The sequence below is a fragment of the Saimiri boliviensis genome, chromosome 2 (assembly GCF_048565385.1).
Source record: "Saimiri boliviensis isolate mSaiBol1 chromosome 2, mSaiBol1.pri, whole genome shotgun sequence".
Taxonomy (NCBI): domain Eukaryota; kingdom Metazoa; phylum Chordata; class Mammalia; order Primates; family Cebidae; genus Saimiri; species Saimiri boliviensis.
The window spans coordinates 137,942,002-137,963,692 of NC_133450.1; the positions used below are offsets into that span (position 1 = coordinate 137,942,002).

Below are 21,691 nucleotides of genomic sequence, written 5' to 3' on the forward strand. Positions count from 1 at the left end.
GATGTGACCTGAAGAACTGACCCTCCCTAACATCACCCAGACTTTCTAGTCATGGAGACCCCTACAGACACAGTGACATCAGTTAGAGCAAATCGACTTTTATCACCACTGAAAAGACCCATTCCACTGGAGTGGCCTGTGAGCCAGATGGACGTGCTGTCCAGCCCTCCAAGCCCCCGGCAGGGCAGCCAGGAGGATCCCTGAGTCCAGCTTGTAAACACCAGAGCCAGCCCTGGAGCCTCAGGCCTGTGGGGTCAGGGCAGCCCCTCTGGACCCTTGGGTGGGGACACCTGAGGCTTCATGATCCTGGGCAGGCTGCACCCCGGGCGGTCCATTTGGTCACCACAGGTTCTGGGACCACCTCAAAGCCCTCCGTGGTCAGCCCACAGAGAGGTGCTCAGGTTTCAACAATCTTGAGTCATGATTATTTTTTGGGGAAGTAGGCGGAGGCTCCGGTGGCCCACCCTAAATCACACGCAGGTTGACTTGGCCTTACTGTGTCCTGATGAAAGCAGAGGCCAGGAGGAGCCCAGAGCCAGGTGGGAACCCCGGTCACTCAGCAGTTGCCGGGGCCACATGGGCCCCTGGAACATGCCACAGACCCAACAAGGCACCTCTGCCCCCCCTGAAGGCCCCCACAGCAGCCGTCCCCACTAGGCGGGGGTCCAGATGGGCAGAGGATGGGCCTCGGTGTTGAACACGTAGGCGTCCAGGCTGAGCAGATCCGGGTCATCCGAGAAGAGCAGAAACAGGTACTTGAGCGTCTCCCCCAGGAAGAAACTCTCCATCTTGTCCCTGGGCTCAGGCTTCTGAGGATCCTGGACGTTGTTGATGGAAGAATAGCCGCCCGAGGGGACCTGTGCACAGCCAGGGCCTCGTCAGGAGACAGGGCACCCCCACCCCACGGTGCATGTGGCCTTCTCACTAGGCTGGCGCACCCTGCACCCCCACTCAGCCTCACCGCCAGGTGCCCCCAGTGCAGTCTTGGGGTGATGGCCGCCCCACCTGGAAGTGCTAACAACCATCAAGTGACCAGGAGAGAAACTGCCTCCCCCAGAACTGAGCTGAGGGGTCCTCACAGCGGCCTCACAGGGCGCAGGGCCGAGGGCCGGGGCAGGTGGTGGGAGCTGGGGTAGCGGGGCCTCTGGCCATGGGACAGCAGTCAGGAGCTGACATTCATGCCTCATGTGGCTTCGCTGTGGAGGGCAATGGCCTGGGGAGGATGTGACCTGCAGGGGGACCTGGTCCACAGTGGGGATGGTGCCCCGGTGGTGGGTGCACCTGCCTCCTAAATTGGGGGGATACTGGGCCCACAGCAGGGGCCCTCCCCAGACAGGCTATGCCCTGAGAGATGAAAATGAAGGGTACCCGGCCCCTTTGAGGACTGTGGGTCCCACACCATGAAGCTCAGAAAGGAGGGTGCCAGGGCCCACAGGCTGTGAGGCAGCTACCCCAAGGCTCCTCCCCAACTCAGTCCACCACCACCGTGGAGGCAGGGCCAGCCCGAGCCCCATAGCCCAGCTGTGACCCAGGGTGGACGGGCGCTCACCCGCGTGAAGCGGCTGAAGCTCTGCAGGATCTCCCAGCCCCAGTCCTGGTACTTGCGCTCCCCCGTGACGCGGTACAGGTAGAACAGGCTCTCCACCGTCTCCGGCCGCAGCAGGTTGTGCCGATCCGCCGGCTGTGGGCAGGGCAGAGCTCAGGGCGAGGCCAGCCCCAACGGCACCCTCCCGAGGGACCCCGGCCCAGGCCCAGGCCCACCTTGACCTCCACATCGCGATGGCCAGGCTGCGGGTAAAGGTTGAAGTGTGCGATCTCGGGGCTCAGCCCCGTCTCCATCTGCCGGTTCATCTGGTAACAAGTCTCCATGAGCTGCTGGGCCAGCTCCATGTGGCTGGCGGGCAGGCCGTGGTGGACGCCCAGAGCCAGCGTCCCGGGCAGGAAGCACACCAGGTGGTCCTGGATTAGAGGGTTTCTTCAGCCCCAGACCCCAGGCCCCGCCCTCAGCCTGCAGCTGCACGGGCAGCCAATGCTGGGCCCAGTGCCGCCTCAGCCCCTGGTACCCTGGGAGTGGTGGCCACATAAGGGCACCTGCCATGGAACAGCAGAGCTGCCGCCTAGGCCAGGCCCCTCCAACGCGGCCCCACACCCCCACTGCCTGAGGGCCTACTGCCCGACGCCAGCACGGGGAGGGCTGGCGGAGGGAGCTGCCCAGGGGAGCCCTGCCCGCCCGCACGCCACACAAGGCCTCGCTGCCCTGTTGCTGAGACAGGCCTGGCTGGGCTGGCACAGTCTACCTAGGCCTCCCCACAGGCGCTGTGGCCAGAATTTCCTTGTTCTGACACCACAACTCAGGCATCTTGGAAGCCAAGGTAAAAGGGGTGGTCAGAGGCCCCATGGCACACTCACCATCTTGGCACTGAAGCGGCCGTGGGCGAGCTCCCCCACAAAGGTGAGCTTACTGGGCTCTGAGCGCCGCAGCAGATGCGTCTTGATTCCCTCGATGGCTTCCATGTAGTCTTCCAGCAACCTGTGGGCGCCAGCAGTCACTTCACTACGCCAGCATGGGCACACGGGCTCCTGCAGGGCACCAGGGACAGGCACATCCTGGGCCCACGCAAGCTCGGCAGGCCACGCACCTCACACAGCCCACGGTCCTCAGTGAGAGTGGTCCCTCTCAGAGGCCATGGTGAGAAATGAATATGCCCCCCCCCACAGAAATGCCTGGGCTGAGCCTGGCACACGGCATGGTGGGGCCTGTGGGGCGGGGCTGGGGGCGGGCGGGGGGCCTCACTGTGTCTCCCGCTTCCCGCCTTGAATCCACTGCTTCAGCAGGTACTCATAGTAGCTGTCGGCCCTGGCACCCAGCGTGAACACGCCCAGGTGAGTGAAGAGGCCGCTGTGGGTGTTGATGAACATGGGCACCAGCCCGTCCTTCTTCCCAGACAGTGAGTGGATGTGCTGCGTCACCTTCTCCACGGCCTCCTGTGGCAGAAAGGGGAGCGGTGGGTTTGCTGCCTGGGGCAGAGCTGCGGGGTGAGCTGAGCTGCAGAGGGTCTCTGTGAGCTCTGCCGGCCCTCGCCCGGCACCAACTGACCCCCTGCAGAGAGAGCTCTGTGCCCGGCCCACAGCTGTCCTTGCCCACACAGCTCCTGGTAGCCACACCACACAGCCACATGCCACCAGTGCAACGCGCCTGGACGTCACTGCCCCTGATGGGCGCTCACCACAGAGCTGGCCCGTGTTCAGGACGGCTCCCATCCCTGCCTGGAAGGGACAGCACCTGACAGCCACAACCATCCCTGCATCAAAGGGACAGCACTGTCCTCACGACAGCCCACCAGGCCTGGCCAGCCACGGCTTGACGGACGGCAAGTGTGCCTGCCTTCTGAGCCCAGTGTTGCTCCTGAGGATACGAAACACCCGGCCCCATGCCCTCCTGGTCACCCCACTGATCCTCCAAGCCACAGCCACCCTCGGCTCCTTGGGGCTCAGGCCCAGCTGGCAGCACCAGGCATCCAGGCCCACAGAGGGGCACAGGGCACCAGGAGGTTCAGGCACACCCAGCAAGGGCTCTCCCTACCTCTGCCCAACACAGACACCTAAACCCACACCAAGTGCATGGCCTGCCTGCTTATCCCTTCGTGGCGCTGGTGACGTGTGGGTGCCCGAGGGCGCCTGGGGCCATTTTGAGCGGCAGTGGGAAGGCCTAAATGTCTGCATGGGAGCCTCAGTGGATGGTGTGGGCGGCACTTCTCACCAGTGGTCACAGCTGCTCTCAAGAGGGATGTGTCCAGGTCATGACTAAGAACAGGGTCTCTAACATGAGGCTAAAGACATGAGCAACAATCAAAAACACACCAGCTGTGCTTCCTGAAAATGACAACCTGTGATCTATGAAAATACTTATTCACAAAGTAGGAGGCCAGGCGCAGTGGCTCACACCGTAATCCCTCCACTTTGGGAGGCCAGGGTGATCAGACTGCTTGAACCCAGGAGTTTGAGATCAGCCAAGCAACACAGCAAAACGCTGTCTCTACAAGAGACACAGGGTTTCTTGTCAACATTTTTAACTAGGCTGGTATGGCATCGTGCTATTTTATTTTATTTTATTTTATTTTTTTGAGACGGAGTTTCGCTCTTGTTACCCAGGCTGGAGTGCAATGGCACGATCTCGGCTCACCGCAACCTCCGCCTCCTGGGTTCAGGCAATTCTCCTGCCTCAGCCTCCTGAGTAGCTGGGATTACAGGCACGTGCCACCATGCCCAGCTAATTTTTCGTATATTTAGTAGAGACGGGGTTTCACCATGTTGACCAGGATGGTCTCTATCTCTCAACCTCGTGATCCACCCGCCTCGGCCTCCCAAAGTGCTGGGATTACAGGCTTGAGCCACCGCGCCTGGCCTCGGCATCGTGCTCTTATAGTTCCAGCTACTCAGGAGGCTACTGCACTCTAGCCTGGGCAATAGAGTGAGACCGTGTCTCTCAAAAATACAAAACAAAAGCAACAGAGGGAAGAAAATATTTGCAAATCCCACTTCTGATACGGAGTGACTACAGAGTAAAGGACTCCTACAGTTCAACGGGACAAACTCCCCACAGGCAGCGGGCCAGGCACGGTGGCTCACGTCTGTAACCCCGTCACCCCAGCACTTTGGGAGGCCAAGGAGAGGGGATCACCTGAGCTCCGGAGTTCCAGACGAGCCTGGCTGGCATGGCGAAACCCTGTCTTTACTAAAAATACAAAAATTAGTTGGGCGTGGTGATGGGCACCTATAATCCCAGCTACTCCAGAGGCTGAGGCACAAGACTCGCTGGAACCTGGCGGGGTGGAGGCTGCAGTGAGCCAAGATCGCACTACTTCTCTCCAGCCTGGATGAAAGAGCTAAACTGTCCCAAAACAAAACCAAACCAAACCAAACCAAACCAAACCAAACCAAACCAAACCAAACCAAACAGGAAACAACTTAATAGCCATTTCTCCAAGATGCACAAATGGCCAATAAGCACAGGAAATGATCCCCGGCACTGCTCGCCGTTTGGGAAATGCACATCAAAACTGACGTGGGAGGCCCTGGGGACGGCCGCTGCCACACAACAGTGGTGGCGAGGGCGTGGCGGGGCGCGGTGGGGCGGGAGCGGAGGGCTGAGCCCCATGCACCACTGGCAGGAACGTGACGTGGTTTTGCCGCTGTGGAAACAGTATGTTGGGGACTCAAAAATTAAACACTGAACTACCACGTGATCCCGTGACCCAGCGTTTCCACCTCTGCTACTCAAAAGAACCAAAGCAGAGCCTCTGGCAGGTGTGCACACCCATGCTTACCACAGCGGCGCCCACAGCAGCCAGAACGGCACAGCCCTGGCATCCAGTGGCAGAGGGAGGATTAGCCTAGCCATGCCAGAGACGTTCAGCCTTTAAAAGGAATTTCTGGAGCGTCCTTCGCACGTGAAGCTTAAAGACAGCACGTTGCGTGAACCGAGCCCGAATAAGAGGACGAATCTGCCAGGCACAGCGGCTCACGCGTCATCCCAGCACTTTGGGAGACCGAGGCGGGTGGATCATGAGGTCGGAGCTTAAGACCAGCCTGGCCAACGTGATGAAGCTCCATCTCTACTAAAAATACAAAAATTAGCCGGGCGTGGTGGTGCCTGCAATCCCAGCTACTCGGGAAACTGAGGTGGCAGAGGCTGCAGTGAGCTAAGATCGTGCCACTACACTCCAGCCCAGGAGACAGAGCGAGACTCCATCTCCAAAAAAAAAAAAAAAAAATGTGGTGTATGACACCACTCACATGAGGAACCAGTGAGGTCCAGGGAGAAAGCAGAATGGTGTTTTCCAGGGACGCGGGAAGGACATGAGGGGTCACTGTGTGATGGGGCAGCTTCCGTTTTCAGATGAAAAGGGCTCTGGAGGTGGACAGAGCTGATGGCCGCACATCATCAGTACGCACGCATGTGACGTCACCAACCTGCACTCCTGGAAATGGTGATGGTCACGCATTTTATGTTTTATCACGCACACAAGCACACACACACAAAACTCACTTGCTGTGGTAAGTAAAGGGTGGCTCCAGGGGAAGCGTCCAGCCGGAGCCCCTTACCTGAAACTTCTTAGCCCCTGTGAGGCGCGAGAGCTCCCGGAACTCCAGCTGAATGCTGGTCACCTCGGCCACCGTGCTGTCGGAGGTCCACCGCGGCGGGTGGGCAACGCCCGTGCCGATGTTCACATCCGAGTAAGGGATCTTGGAGGGCGTTCTGAAGGCAGGCATCAGCCGATTTCCAAAATCCTCCTGTGTTCCAGCAGGGCAGAGAACCACCGTGTCAGGTCACCAGAGGCCTCGCCTGCACGCCACAACGCTAGCCCCCTTTCTCGGCTCAGTGGCCATGCAGACGGCTCTCTGCGGCCAGCACAGCAGCAAAGGAGACAGGCGCCACTCTGCACCGAGGGAATTTCTCTACAAGGCACAGTAGTCAGCAGCTCATGAATACGGGCTTAGCAACAGATCCCAGTGCGTGGGAAATGGGAACGGTCACGTCCCCGCAGCCCATTAAAGCGGTAGCTGCTTGAATACGGGCCCACCATCTCCCTGCAGGCACCCCGGGACACTGACCGCCTTCCTCAGGAAGAGGCTGTCCCCGGACAGGTGGTAGGCGCTCAGGAGCCCCCCCAGGATGCGGATCGTGCTCTCAAACAGGTTGACGTCCACGTCCTTTTGAAAGTGCAGCTTCTTTGACACCCACTTCCTGGCTTCTTCAAATTCTGTGACGTGAAATGGTAACGGGTGATGCAGAGACCAGCGATGGCTCCAGCATCTTCCTACGATCTGTCTGTCTTTAAAATGCCCCGGCTGGGCCTGGGGGCTCACACCTGTAATCCCAGCACTTTGGGAGGCCAAGGCCAGAGGATCACTTGAGCCCAGGAGTTTGAGACCAGCCTGGGCAACATAGCAAAACCCCATCTCTACTAAAAATACAAAAATTAACTGGGTGTGGTGGCGTGTGCCTGTGGGCCCAACTACTGAGGAGGATGAGGCGTTAAGAACCGCTTCGGGAGGCAAAGGCTGCGGGGAATTGAGATGGTGCCACTGCACTCCCTCCTGGGCCACACCGTGAGACTCTGTCTCAAGGAAACCCCATGTTCTGGGGCGTTATCATTCTCCTGCGCCCAGAAGAAGGGAAAACCCACGGTCAGATGCAAACAGCAGCTTTCAGTCCCATGTGCAACCCACACAGTCTGCTTCAGCACGCGAGGCCCACGCGCGGGGCTCAGCCCCTCCTCAGAAGCGACCAGGTACCTTTCCTCAGACCCAAGATCCACATGGTGTCCAGGGCGTCGATGAGAGTGAGACCGAGGCCAAACCACTCGCTGAAGGACCTGGACACGGGTTTCAGCTCGTCGTGGCCCCAGGCGAACTTGCGGTACCCTTTCCACGCGTGCAGGAAGACGTCAATCACCCCCTTCTGGCGATAGTTTGGATTCGCTGGTAGGGGAGAGAGCATGGGCCATGGCAGACGTGGTCCCTCAGGCAGAGCGCGGGTGTGGGGTGACGGGAAGGGCGGCGGTGGGCACGGCAAAGGCTGGGTGGCACAGGCGGCGGCAGCCCCCAGGGAGAACCCAAGCTGCCAAGGGCCTGAGACCTCCGGAGGCTGCACAGGACGGCACCTGGCACCCACGCACCTCCGACCGGGGCCCGGGCAGGACGCCCTCCATGGGCTGCGGTGACCTCTGGCCAAAGGGGACAAGGGTGGCTGCCCCGAAGGCGCTGGGATGAAAACAGTGAGCACAGCCCACAGAGCGGTGGGCGAGTGTGGTGCTAACTCAGAGTAATCACTGCTGATGGCGCAGATCTTGACCCAACACCCTCGGTCACCCACACCCTCGGTCACCCTGACTCCGCCGTACCCTCGGTCACCCGCGCTGACTCCACAACACCCTCAGTCACACTCACCGCCGTATGGGCTTCAGGTGCCCCCCAGGAAATCACCCTGCACAGACACACTGGGGTTGCCTTCATTCATTTTTCTTTATGTATTTTTTGGTTCAGTGCAGTAACTCACGCCTGTCATCCCAGCACTTTGGGGGGCTGAGGCAGGAGGATCACCTGAGGTCAGGAGTTCACAACCAGCCTGGCCAACATGGTGAAACCGTCTCTACTAAAAATACAAAAATCAGCCAGGTGTGGCGGCAGGTGCCTGTAATGCCAGCTACTCGGGAGGCTGAGGCAGGACCTGCTTGAACCTGGAAGGCGCAGGTTGCAGTGAGGTGACAGTGAGACTCCATCTCTTAAGAAGCTAGGCCGGGCGCGGTGGCTCAAGCCTGTAATCCCAGCACTTTGGGAGGCTGAGGTGGGTGGATCACAAGGTCAGGAGATCGAGACCATCCTGGTCAACATGGTGAAACCCCGTCTCTACTTAAAAATACAAAAAATTAGCTGGGCATGGAGGAGCGTGCCTGTAATCCCAGCTACTCAGGAGGCTGAGGCAGGAGAATTGCCTGAGCCCAGGAGGCGGAGGTTGCGGTGAGCTGAGATCATGCCATTGCACTCCAGCCTGGGTAACAAGAGCAAAACTCCGTCTCAAAAAAAAAAGAAACTATCCATTGTTTTTTTTGTAGAGATGGGGACTCACTATGTTGTCCAGGCTGGTCTTGAACTCCTAGACTCTAGTGATCCTCCCACCTCAGCCTCCCAGAGTGTTGGGATCACAAGCATGACCCACCACGCCCAGCCAACATACAGACCGGTGTGTGGACTGACGTCTGTAACGGCCCCATCCCACGTCCTCTAAGAAAGGTTCTGAGGCCTCCTCCTTGTGCTGACGGCATGGCTGTGTCTCTGCACTCGTGAATACCACAGAGCCTGCTACACAGCTCTCACAGGCCTGGGGCTGGGAGTCCCAGCTCTGGGCTCCCTCCCCACCTCAGAGGCACCCGGGACATGATGGGAGCAGAGCTCCGGACTCAGCGATCTGCCATGGGTCCCCACAGACAAGCAACGACCCTGGCGGTGGCTGACGTCACCTGGCTTTCCGTCTGTGGAAGGGAGGAGGAGCCGCTTACTGTGTCACAGGGTGTCACGGGGCTCAAAGTGGCCGCACGCAAGGAGCTTGGCCAAAGGTCAGCACCTGGGAAGCCCCAGCAAATGGTGCTCAGAATGAAGTGGCCCCCAGAGTGGTGTGGGACTGGCCAGGCCTGAGGCAGGACACAGTGCGGGCAGTGGGCTCCACAGATCCCGTGGGGCAGCCTGGTCCAGACGCAAACCGCCCCCACACATACCCTCCTCTGCAGACCCATGCTCAGGGACAGGAAGCCAAGAGCCACGTGGTGTCACCAATGCTGCAGAGCGTGTCAGGACTCAGACAGCAGGTGATGCCAAAGGGCAAGGTGCATGTCAGGGCCAGGGGGCACCTGCCATGACCAAGACAGAGCCCACATCGGTCAGCCCCCAGTCCCCAGCCCCCAAGCACCCAGGGAGGAAGGGGTGCAGGCATGGCCTCACCTGGCTGGCCTTGTGTCCTGGCCAGTGGCAGGGAAGGCTTCGTGGGCATTTCTGCTTTTCTTGAAGGGAGCTCAGTGCCCTGCTCAGGCTCGATCACTGCTCCCCTCCAGCTTCAGGGAAGAAGGAAGGGCATCAGCTGCCGTGAAGCCTGCCGCGTTTCCCACCCCTACGCTCGATACCCAGGGCCGAGGCAGGGCCCTGCATCCATCACGGCCCCATCTCCCTGCGGTGCAGGCTGCTGAATGGCGGGAAACACAACTTGGCTCTGAGCTCCCGTGCCTGAGCGCCAAGACCACAGCGCTTCTCCAGGGTCGGGGCCGCCTGGGGAATCCTGAGAAATACCACTGCAGAGGTTGGAGGTGGGGGTCTCTAGAGTGGAGGGCCAGAGAATGTCATCCAAAAGGCACTAGTGACAGTGAGGTGACCCCAGGATGGCCACACAGACGCCACTGTCCCTACACAGGGCACATGGCACCCCAGACTCCCCGTCTAGAGTGCAGCTAGGAGCCCGCGTGGAGGGCCTGCTGCACAACCTCCTAGCTGTGGCGGGGCCCTAGCGCGTGTTCTCTTAGGGGCCCGTGGAATCTGCCCCAGCTTAGCGAAAGGCCTCTTATTGCCACTGACGGTTTGCATGCCGGGAGGAGAAACATGGTACTTTTACAGGCTGAGGTCCGGTGCTCTTTGGCTCTGAAAGGAAAGCCTCCTCCCATTCACGCGCATGCTAACTGAGTGCAGCGGCCCCAAATTCTCCTCGTGGCGGTGAGGACCCCTCACGTGCACACATCCACGGCTCTCACCACCAGCCTGAGCTCAGGGCATCTCTCACAGCTGAGGACGTCTGTCTCAGGCCTCTCCTTCCCAGCAGCCCTCACTGGCCCTGCCTCTGTCCACAGGGCAGAGCTCAGGTCTGACCCACGCTTTGCAGCGGAGGGAGGAAGGGGGAGCCCTCCTTCCACCTCAGCTACAGCAACTCTGTTTCTACAAGCGTAACACGGAGCCAGAAACCAGGCAGAGACGCCTCCAGTGCTGAGGCCTCACTGGGATACACAACCTGGACCCTGACCAAGTGGGCGGAGGTAGCACCCTGGGAGCCTGGCTCAGGCGACTCCCTCTCCCTCTGCTCACTGCCCAAACAGATGGAGCTCGGGAAGGGACGGCCCAGGCAGCCAGTGTCCACCTCTGAGCCTGGCTCCCCATCCCCTGACCCAAGTCCCCCCGCCACCCACCCATGCACCCTCACACACACATGAAATGGTCTTGTTCTGAAACACGACTGCATACCACGAGGACAGAATCAGGAACCTACTTCAGCTCTGACCTCCAGTTTTAAAAATTCGACTCTGTAAGCCAAGGTTAATGAAGACAGATGACAGAGCATCCACTGTCAGTTTCTAAGGAAAGTCCATCTCAGACACAACACTGGTTTTCGCCGTCTTGTTTTCCGGAACACAAAGCCCTACGCTGCGTACCTGATGACTGTCCTCTGCGGGTCTCCTTCCGGGTGGGTGCCCACAGGGGCTTCTTCCCTTTTCTTGGCCTCCTCCTGCATCCCATCCTTCAGGTCTTGGCTGGGGGGTTTAATCTGCAGGTGAGGTGGTCCCCGCTGGATGAGCCTTGGTGACTTCTGGATAGAAATGGGTCACATAGGAAGTCACTGGGCACCTGCAAGCCGCCCTTCTTTCCCTGTGAGGGATGCTCTCAGGTGCAGCCCACACCTCCTGACTGAGCTTCTGACCTCAGACTCAATACTTCAGTTTAAAATACGATAGGCAGCTTCAGAAGACAGACCTTAGGAGCCTGGGGACACTGCCAACTGGCTCAACTGCCCCAGGCAAAGCACTTAAGCCCCTCCCATGGCGCAAGTATCTCAAAGCTCTCACAGGTCCTAAACGGTTAACGAGAATGCGCTGGAGCAAACACCAGCTCTAGCAACAGCTCTGGCTCCCTAGGCCTCCCCAAGAGTCACCCGCAATGTGACCAAGGCGCCCACATATGGAGGCGCCCACAGAGTCACCCGCAACGTGCAGAAGGCGCCCACATCCTTGCTACAAAGCACAAAGATTCCGACCACATGGGGAGCCGCGTTCCCCTTGTCAGGTGCCCCACCCTGTGACGTGGGTCTTCTATCCACCCCCGCCTCCCCGTGTCCTGTGTTTCCCGACATGAGGCACAGAGCCCCATCCGTCTCCTCCCTTCCCCACGTAAACAGGACCACAGGAAAGTAGGGCCCTGCTGCAGAGAGTCACGGACCAAGGCTCAGACACTCCCATGCGTGGCTAGAGGCAGAGTCATTCTCTCCTATGGCCGCAGTTCTCCACGGTATTATGATGATGATGATGACAGAGACAGGGTCTGCCTATGTTGCCCAGGCTGGTCTCAAACTCCTGGCCTCATGAATTCCTCCTTCCTTGGCTTCCCAAAGTGCTGGGGGTGACAGGCTGGAGCCATTGTGCCCAGCCCAAACCATAATTCTGTACTTTACTGATGGACAGACTGTTCTACTATTTTTTTTTTTAAAGGAAAGAACATTGACTTACGGCTGGGTGCAGTGGCTCATGCCTGTAATGCCAGACCTTTGGGAGGCTGAGGCAAATGGATCACCTGAGGTCAGGGGTTCAAAACCAACCTGGCCAACATGGCAAAACCCCATCTCTACTAAAATACAAAAAAATTGGCCAGGCATGGTGGTATATGCCTGTAATCCCAGACAGAGTCTCGCTCTGTCACCCAGGCCAGAGTGCAATGGCATGATCTCAGCTCACTGCAACCTCTACCTCCCAAGTTTAAGCGATTCTCCTGTCTCAGACTCCTGAGTAAATGGGATTACAGATGTCCACCACCACACCCAGCTGATTTTCTGTATTTTTAGTAGAGACGAGGTCTCACCACGTTGGCCAGACTGGTTTGAACCTGGTCTCAAGCAATCTACCCGTCTTGGCCTCCCAAAGTGCTGGGATTACAGGCGTGAGCCACTTTGCCTGGCCCCAGCCTGTCTTTTGTTTTTTGTTTTTAAATAGAGACAGGGTCTCTCACTAAGTTGCTCAGGCTGGTCTCGAACTCCTGGGTTCAAGCAGTCTGCCCACCTGAACCTCTCGGGTGCTGAGAGGACAGGTGTGAGTAACCAGGTCCACTGCGTGTTGGTCTGGCCTCTTCCTGCCCAGGTGGCTCAGTCACTGTGCTCTTCACCTCCCTGCTATTGAGTCCACAGTGGAAGGTCAGAAGGAACTATTAGAATTACATCACTAAGATCATCGTTTTTTTTTTTTTTTTTTAGACAGAGTCTTGCTCTGTTGCCCAGGCTGGAGTGTAGTGGCACGATCTCAGCTCACTGCAATCTCTGCCTCCCGGGTTCAAGCAATTCTCTCTGCCTCAGCCTCCCAAGTAGCTGGGATTACAGGTGCCTGCCACCATGTCCAGCTAATTTCTTGTATTTTCAGTAGAGACAGGGTTTAACCATGTTGGCCAAGCTGGTCTCGAACTCCTGACCTCCTGGCCTCAGGTGATCCACCCACCTTGGCCTCCCAAAGTGCTAGGATTACAGGCATGAGCCACCACACCCAGCCCATCTAGTCTTAAATCACCATTATAAGGATGAGGTAAGGTGGCTAACACCTGTAATCCTAGCAATTTGGGAGGCCAAGGCAGGAGGATCACTTGAGCCCATGAGTTCCAGACCAGCCTGGGCAACAAAGCGAGACCCCATCTCACAAAAAATTTTAAAAAATTAGCCAGGTGTGGTGGCACATGCCTATAATCCCAGTTACCTGGGAGGCTGAGGCAGGGAATCACTGCTACCTGGGATGTGGAGGTTGTAGTGAGCAGAGATCAGGCCACTGCACTCTAGCCTGGGTGACAGAGACTCTGTCTTAAAAAAATAAAATTCAATCACCACTACGAGTTCAATGATTACAGTTTTATGATCTTGTAGGAAAGTTCATCTGAGTTTTACTCCCCAATTTTTCTTTTCTATATGAATTTTAGAATCGCCTTTAAAAACAGAGGTTGGAATTTTGATAGGGAGTCAATGGAATTAGAGATTAATTTAGGGAGAACTTAAATTTTTTTTTTTTTTTTAAGACGGAGTTTCGCTCTTGTTACCCAGGCTGGAGTGCAATGGCGCGATTTCGGCTCATTGCAACCTCCGCCTCCTGGATTCAGGCAATTCTCCTGCCTCAGCCTCCTGAGTAGCTGGGATTACAGGCACGCGCCACCATGCCCAGCTAATTTTTTTTGTATTTTTAGTAGAGACGGGGTTTCACCATGTTGACCAGGATGGTCTCGATCTCCTGACCTCGTGATCCACCCAAAGTGGCCTCCCAAAGTGCTGGAATTACAGGCGTGAGCCACTGCGCCTGGCCCCCCCTTTTTTTTTTGAGACAGAGTGTTGCTCTGTTACCCAGGCTGGAATGCAGGGGTGTGATCTTAGCTCACTGCAATCTCTACCTCCTGGGCTTAAGCGATTCTTCTGCTTCAGACTCCCGAGTAGCTGCGATTACAAGAGTGAGCCATCACCTGGTTAATTCTTTTTTTTTTTTTTTTTTTTGTATTTAGTAGAGATGGGGTTTTGCTATGTTGGCTAAGCTGATCTAGAACTCCTGGCCTCAGGTGATCCACCGGTCTCAGCCTCCCAAGGTGCTGAGATTACAGGCGTGAGCCACCGCACCCGGCCGAATTTAAACTTTTATAGCAGAAGAATACACTGTCTAATTATTTAGGTCTTTTCAAGTATTTTTTGAGTTTTATAGTTTTATTCATACGGACTATGCCTATGAATTTGGTGGCATTCTTTTCTTTCTTCTTTAGTTTTTAAACCCAGAAGAGTTACCAAGTTCATTTTTATGCTTAAATACAACTTACAAGTCCATGATTTCCCATCATCCCCCTTCAAAAGCAGAGTGAAAATGTACAAGCAGAGCTTTCAGATTCCTCTCTTGTGGCGATCAGCTGTTCCTTTAGCTTAGTTCTTGGTACGTGTAGTCAGCTGTACTTTGCTCTGAAAAGATTTGTTAAATGGGTGGCATTCTTTTCTTGTTATTGTAATGGAGATCTGTTTTCTCTTTTCTTTCTTTTTTTGAGATTGAGTCTCACTCTATCGCCCAGGCACAATCTCAGCTCACTGCAACCTCTGCCTCCCAGGTTCAAGTGATTCTAGTGCCTCAGCCTCCTGAGTGGCTGGGATTACAGCTGCACACCACCACGCCTGGCTAATTTTTATATTTTTAGTACAGACGGGGTTTCACCATGTTGGCCAGACTGGTCTCAAACTCCTGACCTCAAACCTCAAGTGATCTGCCTGCCTCAGCCTCCCAAAGTGCTGGGATTACAGGTGTGAGCTACCACACCCTGCTGAGATCTCTTTTCATATTTCTAACTGATTATTGCTGTTATATAGCAAAGTTGTCTAAAACTAATTTCTAAGCCTGACGAAGTCATAAGCAGCATACTTGGTAAAGGATGACTGTTCTAACTCACAACAGTCATACAAATAATAAAGGAAAACATTAAATTCCTAAGAATCATCAAAGGACACAGACGCCTTATAGGAGGGAGTGCATGTGGCCCTTCATCCCCTCTCCATCCTACAGTGTCCTTCCTTCTCGGGGGATTCAAACGTCCACGAACAGCAGGCACCCATTTTTGACTGCCGTGTGGGAAACATTTCCACCACTAGAACACCCAGGGCTGCGGTGGTACCACTCTCAGGGCCCGTAGCAGCAGAAGCAAGTTTGGGAACAGTGTGTCATGATACCCATCATGAGACATCAAAATTTTCACAACGTTTAACTCATAATGGTTTATGTACAATGGATGTAACTGGGACATTTACAAATGAAAAAGAATCAACAGATAAATGATTTAACACATGATGGTTTATCCATGCAATGGAAGAGCTATAAAAATCTGCATGAAAGGGAGTATCTCATAATGCGCGTGAAAAAAACAGGAACCAATCTAGCCCCTAACCTTCAATTACATATAACATGTGTATCCAAATACCAATCCAGACCCTCACCCTCAATTACATATACACGTGTGTATCCAAATACCAATCCAGACCCTCACCCTTAATTGCGCATACATGTGTGTATCCAAATAAAATTACTGTTTATTTTTTCTCTTGAGACAGGGTCTCCCTGTCACCCAGGCTGGATCATAGCTCACTGTAGCCTCAACCTCTCAAGCTCAAGTGATCCTCCCATGTCAGCCTCCCAGGGAGCCAGGACTACTGGCATGTGCCACCATGCCTGGCTAATCTTTTTTTTTTTTTTTTTTTTTGGTGCAATCAGCCTCCCTTGGCCACTGAAAGTGCTGGGATCCCAGGTGTGAACCACCACGCCTGACCCAAATAAACTGAAGGACATACACCAAATGTTTCAAGAGTTGCAGTGGGTACAGGCGTCATGTGCGGTTGTGTTTTCTTCCCATTTATAATTTCTGGATGTTCCTATTTTCTCTCCTCAGCCCCCTATAACATTTGAAGCCAGCCAGGTGTGGTGTCTCATGCCTGTGATCCCAGCACTTTGGGAGACTGGGACAGGAGGATCACTTCAGCTCAGGAATTGGAGACTAGTCTGGGCAACACAGCAAGACTTCATCTCTACTATAATATAATTCTGGCTGGGCGCAGTGGCTCACGCCTGTAATCCCAGCACTTTGGGAGGCCGAGGCAGGTGGATCACCTAAAGTCAGGAGTTCAAGACCAGCCTGGCCAACATGGTGAAACTCCGTCTCTACTAAAAATATAAAAATGACATGGGCGTGGTGGTGTGCGCCTATAATCTCAGCTACTCAGGAGGCCGAGGCAGGAGAATTCCTTGAACCCGGGAGGCGGAGGTTGCAGAAAGCCAAGATCACAACACTGCACTTCAGCCTGGGTGACAGAACGAGACTGTCTCTAGGAAAAAAAAAAAAAAAAGAAATCGGCTGGGTGCAGTGGCTTATGCCTCTAATCCCAGCACTGAGAGGCCGAGGCAGGTCACAAAGAAAGGAGATCAAGACCAACCTAACACCGTGAAACCCCATCTCTACTAAAAATACAAAAATTTAAGGCCGGGCGCGGTGGCTCAAGCCTGTAATCCCAGCACTTTGGGAGGCTGAGGTGGGTGGATCACGAGGTCAAGAGATCGAGACCATCCTGGTCAACATAGTGAAACCCCGTCTCTACTAAAAATACAAAAAATTAGCTGGGCATGGTGGTGCGTGCCTGTAATCCCAGCTACTCAGGAGGCTGAGGCAGGAGAATTGCCTGAACCCAGGAGGCGGAGGTTGCGGTGAGCCGAGATCGCGCCATTGCACTCCAGCCTGGGTAACAAGAGCGAAACTCCGTCTCAAAAAAAAAAAAAATTTAGCCAGGCACAGTGGCAGGTGCCTGTAGTCCCAGCTACTCGGAAGGCTGAGGCAAGAGAATGGCTTGAACCGGGAGGCTGAGGTTGCAGTGAGCCAAGATTGCTCCACTGCACTCCAGCCTGGGTGACAGGGCAAGACTCTGTATCAAAAAAAAAAAAAGAAACCAAAACACCCCCATGGCATTCTGAGAGTGGCCTAGCTCACGGCCAGTGGGCAGGAGCCCACCTCCATCTCCCAGTCCAGGGGCTGTTCCTCAGCAGGTGATGACTCCCAAGGCCACTGTTAGAAAGCGCTTCCTGCTGTCCTTGTGACACCCGTGCAGGGAAGTGAAACCTCCACCTGGTGCTGAGGACTTCTGCCACAGGGGAAGCTCCCAGGGCACTCCCACACTCCTAGACACAGTCACAGCTGCACCAACAACAGCACCTAACACCCTAAGGGCCTTCAAAGTGTTCCGAGCAGCCACATCAGAGTCGGCACTGGTGTTCTCAGGGGCTTTGGGGAATTGGCTGTTCTTCCTGAACCAAACCTTCACTGACAGGACATTTTCCTGCTTCTCCGGCAGCCTCCTGACCCCCTCCCAGTCTCCACTGCCCCTGCCTTCCTCCCTGACCCCAATCTTCTCAGCCAGGTGGTGCCCAGGACTAGGCTGGCCCCTTCCTCCAACCTTTGCAGACGACACAAACCATCCATACCTAGGGACTCCTAGAACCCTGTCTCCCCTGGCAGACTCTGATCCTGGCACACCCTGCCCACCACGGTCTCCATGGTGCCTCCCAGGCATCTCACACTGGGCAGATCCAAAACGGAGCTCAGTGGTGGCCCCTCCACCAGGTACCCACCCTCCCTCTCCCAGCCCATTCCTTCGGACTCCTCCCCGCACTCAGCTTTTCCCACGGCCAGGCAGCTCTTCCGGCCTCCTGCCCTCCACTGCGTCTCCACCTGCAGCCAGAGCAGTTTCAGAGTAAACATGTCTCTCAGACATGCAGTCCATGCCAAAATCTTCCTGCGTACATCAACTGAAAACTCCAGTGCTGCCTCCAGGACCACGGCTGGACTGAGCCAGCCCCCGCCCCGCTCCCAGCCCTGGGAATTTCACCTTCCCGAGTATGCCAAGGTCCCCCTTGCCTCAGGCAGTTTCACTCAAGTCGGCCTCTCCTCACCCTGCCCGGTGCCAGCAGCTTCTCAGCTCTGAGATCTTGCCCTCAGTGCCACGGCCTCCCCTGGGCACTCAGATCCAGCCACTGCTCTTCCCCAGCGCCCTGCTCTTTTCCACACAGGAAGTACCCCATGTGCCACCTGCCTCTGCCCGTCTGCGGCTGGTTTCTCACCAGCCTCTCCTACCAGCTGTGGCCACTCAAGAGAAAACAAGTCCGTCTTATTCAACACTGCACAGTCAGAACTAAAAGAGTAACTGGCCTCGGCTGGTGTTCAAGAATGAAGCAAAGACTGTGCCTCTCCTTACCCAAGTAGTATCCAACCAGTCCAGACAAGAGAGAGGCCAACACATGGGACAGAAGGTAAAGGAAAATAATTCTTCTCCATCTTCAATGGTTTGGAATGCCTCTGGATCGGACCCCTATTATAACTCCACACCATGTGCTCAAAGTACCTGCGATGAAATCTCTGGGAAGTCTTCCGGGTTGGTGTCTGCCTTCTGAGGAGCCGGTAAGACGGGTGGATTTGCTGGTTTCAACCCTGTGATTTCTGGCCTCATCTTCTGCTCTTCCTCTAGCCTGACGGCCAGAGCTGAATAAGAGAAGCTATTTTATTTCGAATATACCACAAGGTCTACAAGAGATTTAAATTGCTTCATAAAAACACTTGGCAGGCATTATCCATTACAAACCAACATTATGAGGCCTGACAGTCACCGGAATGAATTCAACAATGGCCCAAAGGAATGAAATCTTTTCAGAACACTTGGCAGTGTGTGTCCTCATCCATGACACAGAACCCTACATCTTTTGCCTTCCTGTTTTCCAATCAGGGAAGTTCAGCATGTGGCAGATGGGCACCTGGCGTCTCAGTTCTGGGACCACGGTGCGGGGATGGGGCTGGGCCGGCATTGGGCACTGTCCTGGGCTGGGGGCCACCCTGGCCACGTGGGCGAGGAGCCCGGGGCCTTACATTCAGTGAAGTTCAGCATGTGGCACCGGGGAACAGGAGCGACCTGCAGGAGCCCTTTAGCTTTGCTCCTAAGAGAAGCATCTTAAGCAAAGGCAGAAGGGATTCTCTACATCCTCATCAGAACTCTGCCTGTTCTTTTCCAAACACACGCTAATGAGTGTTACAAAATTAGTGTGGTTATTTAGGCTGTGTTCAAGTCCACAAGATGACTTACTCTATGAGAGGCTGGACATAACAGTACTTACACCAGATACCTAGAAAGCAGGCAGACAGCATCAAATTAAGATCTGTGTTCTAGCCAGGTGGTTAAATACAGCTCTACCTTTCTCTTTATCTTGATTGCTTGCCAATTCGTTGCCACATATGCCTCCTGGAGCTGTTTAAGGTAGAATGCAAGATTGCTTCTGCCCGATCAACCCTCCACACAGATACCATTTTCAAATATACGTGTTTCTGATACCTTTCCAATGGTCGGCCAAGTTGATGTAGAAGAGGAGTCCACAGAAAATCAGAAAGACAAGGAGGAAGAGAATCACATTCCGCTGCAATCTTGAGAGTTGCTTCCATTTCTAAGGGAGGTACAGAAAATGACATTTCTTACTGAATATATCACACGGAAAGTCTCAACGGTCAAAAAGTGTGAGGACAATAAGGAATTCATAAAGATCCAGTGTTCAGCTCTTTTTCTTTTTCTTTTGGAGACCGGGTCTCAGTCTGTCAGACCTAGGTTGGAGTGCAGTGGCTGGAACGTGGGATGAGCCACCGCAACCAGCCAGCTCTACTTCTTTGGAATGGGGAGAAGCTGCCTCTCAGCAGGAGTATGAACACTTTTGAGACAACACTCTAGATGTCATTAGTACACTGGTTCGGGTGCGATAAAAATAAGAAAAAAAAAAAACCATTTCTGTCACATTTCATCAGCAGTGAAGAAAGATTCCCGTGATTCCCCCAGATGTAGCCCAAGTCCTGCCCAGGCCATGCACGTGTCCGGACGTGGTAAGTTATCAATGCCTTTCAGCCTGAGACCACCACCCACACACTAGGAGCCAACCACGAGGGGCTCATTTCTCACTGTACCGAGGGGAGCATACACCGTAAGGAACAGTTGGTTTCCGCTCCAGGAGGAACCAGGGCCTAGGCCAGGACCTTGCAGAAGAGTGAACGAGGCCCAGACGACCGGCGGGGCTCCGAGACCTCCTCCCACCACCGCCCCGCAGAATTCGGGCCGCCGAGACCGCTGCAGGCGAGCCGACCACGACCGCCCCGACCCGGAACGTACATGTGCCCCTTTTTGTAGGGAAGGGGTGCAGAGACCGGCGCAGGGGGAGTCGTGTCCGCCCGCCCAGGACCCGCTCGAAGCCGGGCGGCCGGCGCAGAGGCCCCGGTCCCGGGTCAGCCCGGCGCGGCCCTCACCCTCCAGCAGGAGCGCCGCCGCCAACTCTTGCTGTTATCGTAGGTCTCGCCAAAGCTCAACGTCACCGAGATGAAGTCCCGATGAGGCGGCGGCGGCGGCGGCGGGTACATGACGACGGTGGTGGCGACGGCCCGGGGGACCCCGCCCACTGGCGGCGTCAGGAGGTCCGACTCTGGGAAGACCCGAGAGCTCCTCTCCTCCGGCCCTCGCAGGCAGCCATTGCACCGCCGTCAACAGCCCGCCCATCGCAGGGCTACGCGACTGCGCATGCGCCGCGTCTCTATAACGTCACTGCGCCTGCGCCAGTCTCCGCTACGTTCCCGCGTGCGAGGCTGCGCTCTGCGGCGGCTGCGTCAGAGAACAGCTGCGGCCCCGCCCAGCCCCGGGGTCACGGCGTTTGCGCCCGGCCGCGCATGCCCAGATACGCCCGGAGCGCGGCGGCAGCAACAGGGCGGGCCTGGGTTCCTCCCGGGGCGTGGTCGCCGTCGGGGATCCCGCCTGGTTCCCTCTGCGGTGCTGGCGCTCGGCTCCTCTCGCCTCCCGTAGTCGGGCGGCCCCGGCTTTGCCCGCGCAGTCGCGGGGAGCCGCAGACACCCAGGAGCCGGGGAGCTGGGGAGGCGGCGCCGCCATGTTGGCAGGGAGTTCCCGGCGCCCGGCGCCCGGCGCCCGGCGCCCGGCGCCCGACGCCCTGGTTCCGGGACCCGCGGCGCGGGGCTGGAGCTGGGCCGCCCGTGGGCGCCGTCCCGGGCGGGGTCCACCGTGGTCGCGTGGTCACCGGCAAGGAGCTCACGGCCTCACTCGGGCGCGGCTTCGCGGGGGCCGAGGGAAGGACCGAACCCTCCCGAGGTCGCGGACCCCGCAGGGCGGGGCGAAGCTGGGCGGCACCCGGGCTGGGGTGGCCGCTCCGCCGGGGCTCGAGCGATGCGCCTGGGCAGGGGCCGAGCGAGCGGGCCGAGCGGCGGGCTGGACCCACAGTCCCTGCGCCGTAGACGGGTCGGGGCTTTCAGACCGGGCCCCGGCCCTCGAACCGGGCAGTCTCGGAGGTGAAATTGAGACGACTGCGCTTCCTGCGCGCGTTGTCTTCCGCCAAAATGACAAAGCGACGTCCCTGGCCGCCCGAGGCCCTCCCTGCCTGGCTTTTTCCCTGGAACCTCAGCCTCGGCCCCTCTCTCATTGTCTGGTGAAGCTGCCCGCTGCCCCTTGGGCGGGTCTGCGCATCCCCCGGTCCTGGCTGTGGCATTTCTGGGTGTCTGGAGGGCCTCCCCCCGCACCCTGGCAGCTCAGTACGTGGCTCGTCTC

The 21,691-nt window shown here is 56.5% G+C and overlaps 1 protein-coding gene and 1 non-coding gene across 2 annotated transcripts; both read right to left on the reverse strand.

Moving 5' to 3' along the window:
* Positions 1-82: 82 nt before the first annotated feature.
* On the reverse strand, positions 83-20,627 carry MAN1B1 (mannosidase alpha class 1B member 1). Its single transcript, XM_039461375.2, is given in 14 exon segments — positions 83-857; positions 1,550-1,681; positions 1,762-1,959; positions 2,410-2,530; positions 2,795-2,985; positions 6,106-6,294; positions 6,616-6,764; positions 7,300-7,485; positions 9,502-9,611; positions 10,971-11,125; positions 18,461-18,597; positions 19,439-19,547; positions 20,392-20,562; positions 20,565-20,627. Coding segments are annotated over 14 exon segments (2,100 nt in total). The 5' UTR covers positions 20,613-20,627; the 3' UTR covers positions 83-653.
* LOC120360748 (small nucleolar RNA SNORD62) lies at positions 12,664-12,749 on the reverse strand. The gene has a single exon (XR_005577174.1). It is a non-coding gene; the product is annotated as a small nucleolar RNA SNORD62 (small nucleolar RNA).
* Positions 20,628-21,691: the final 1,064 nt, after the last annotated feature.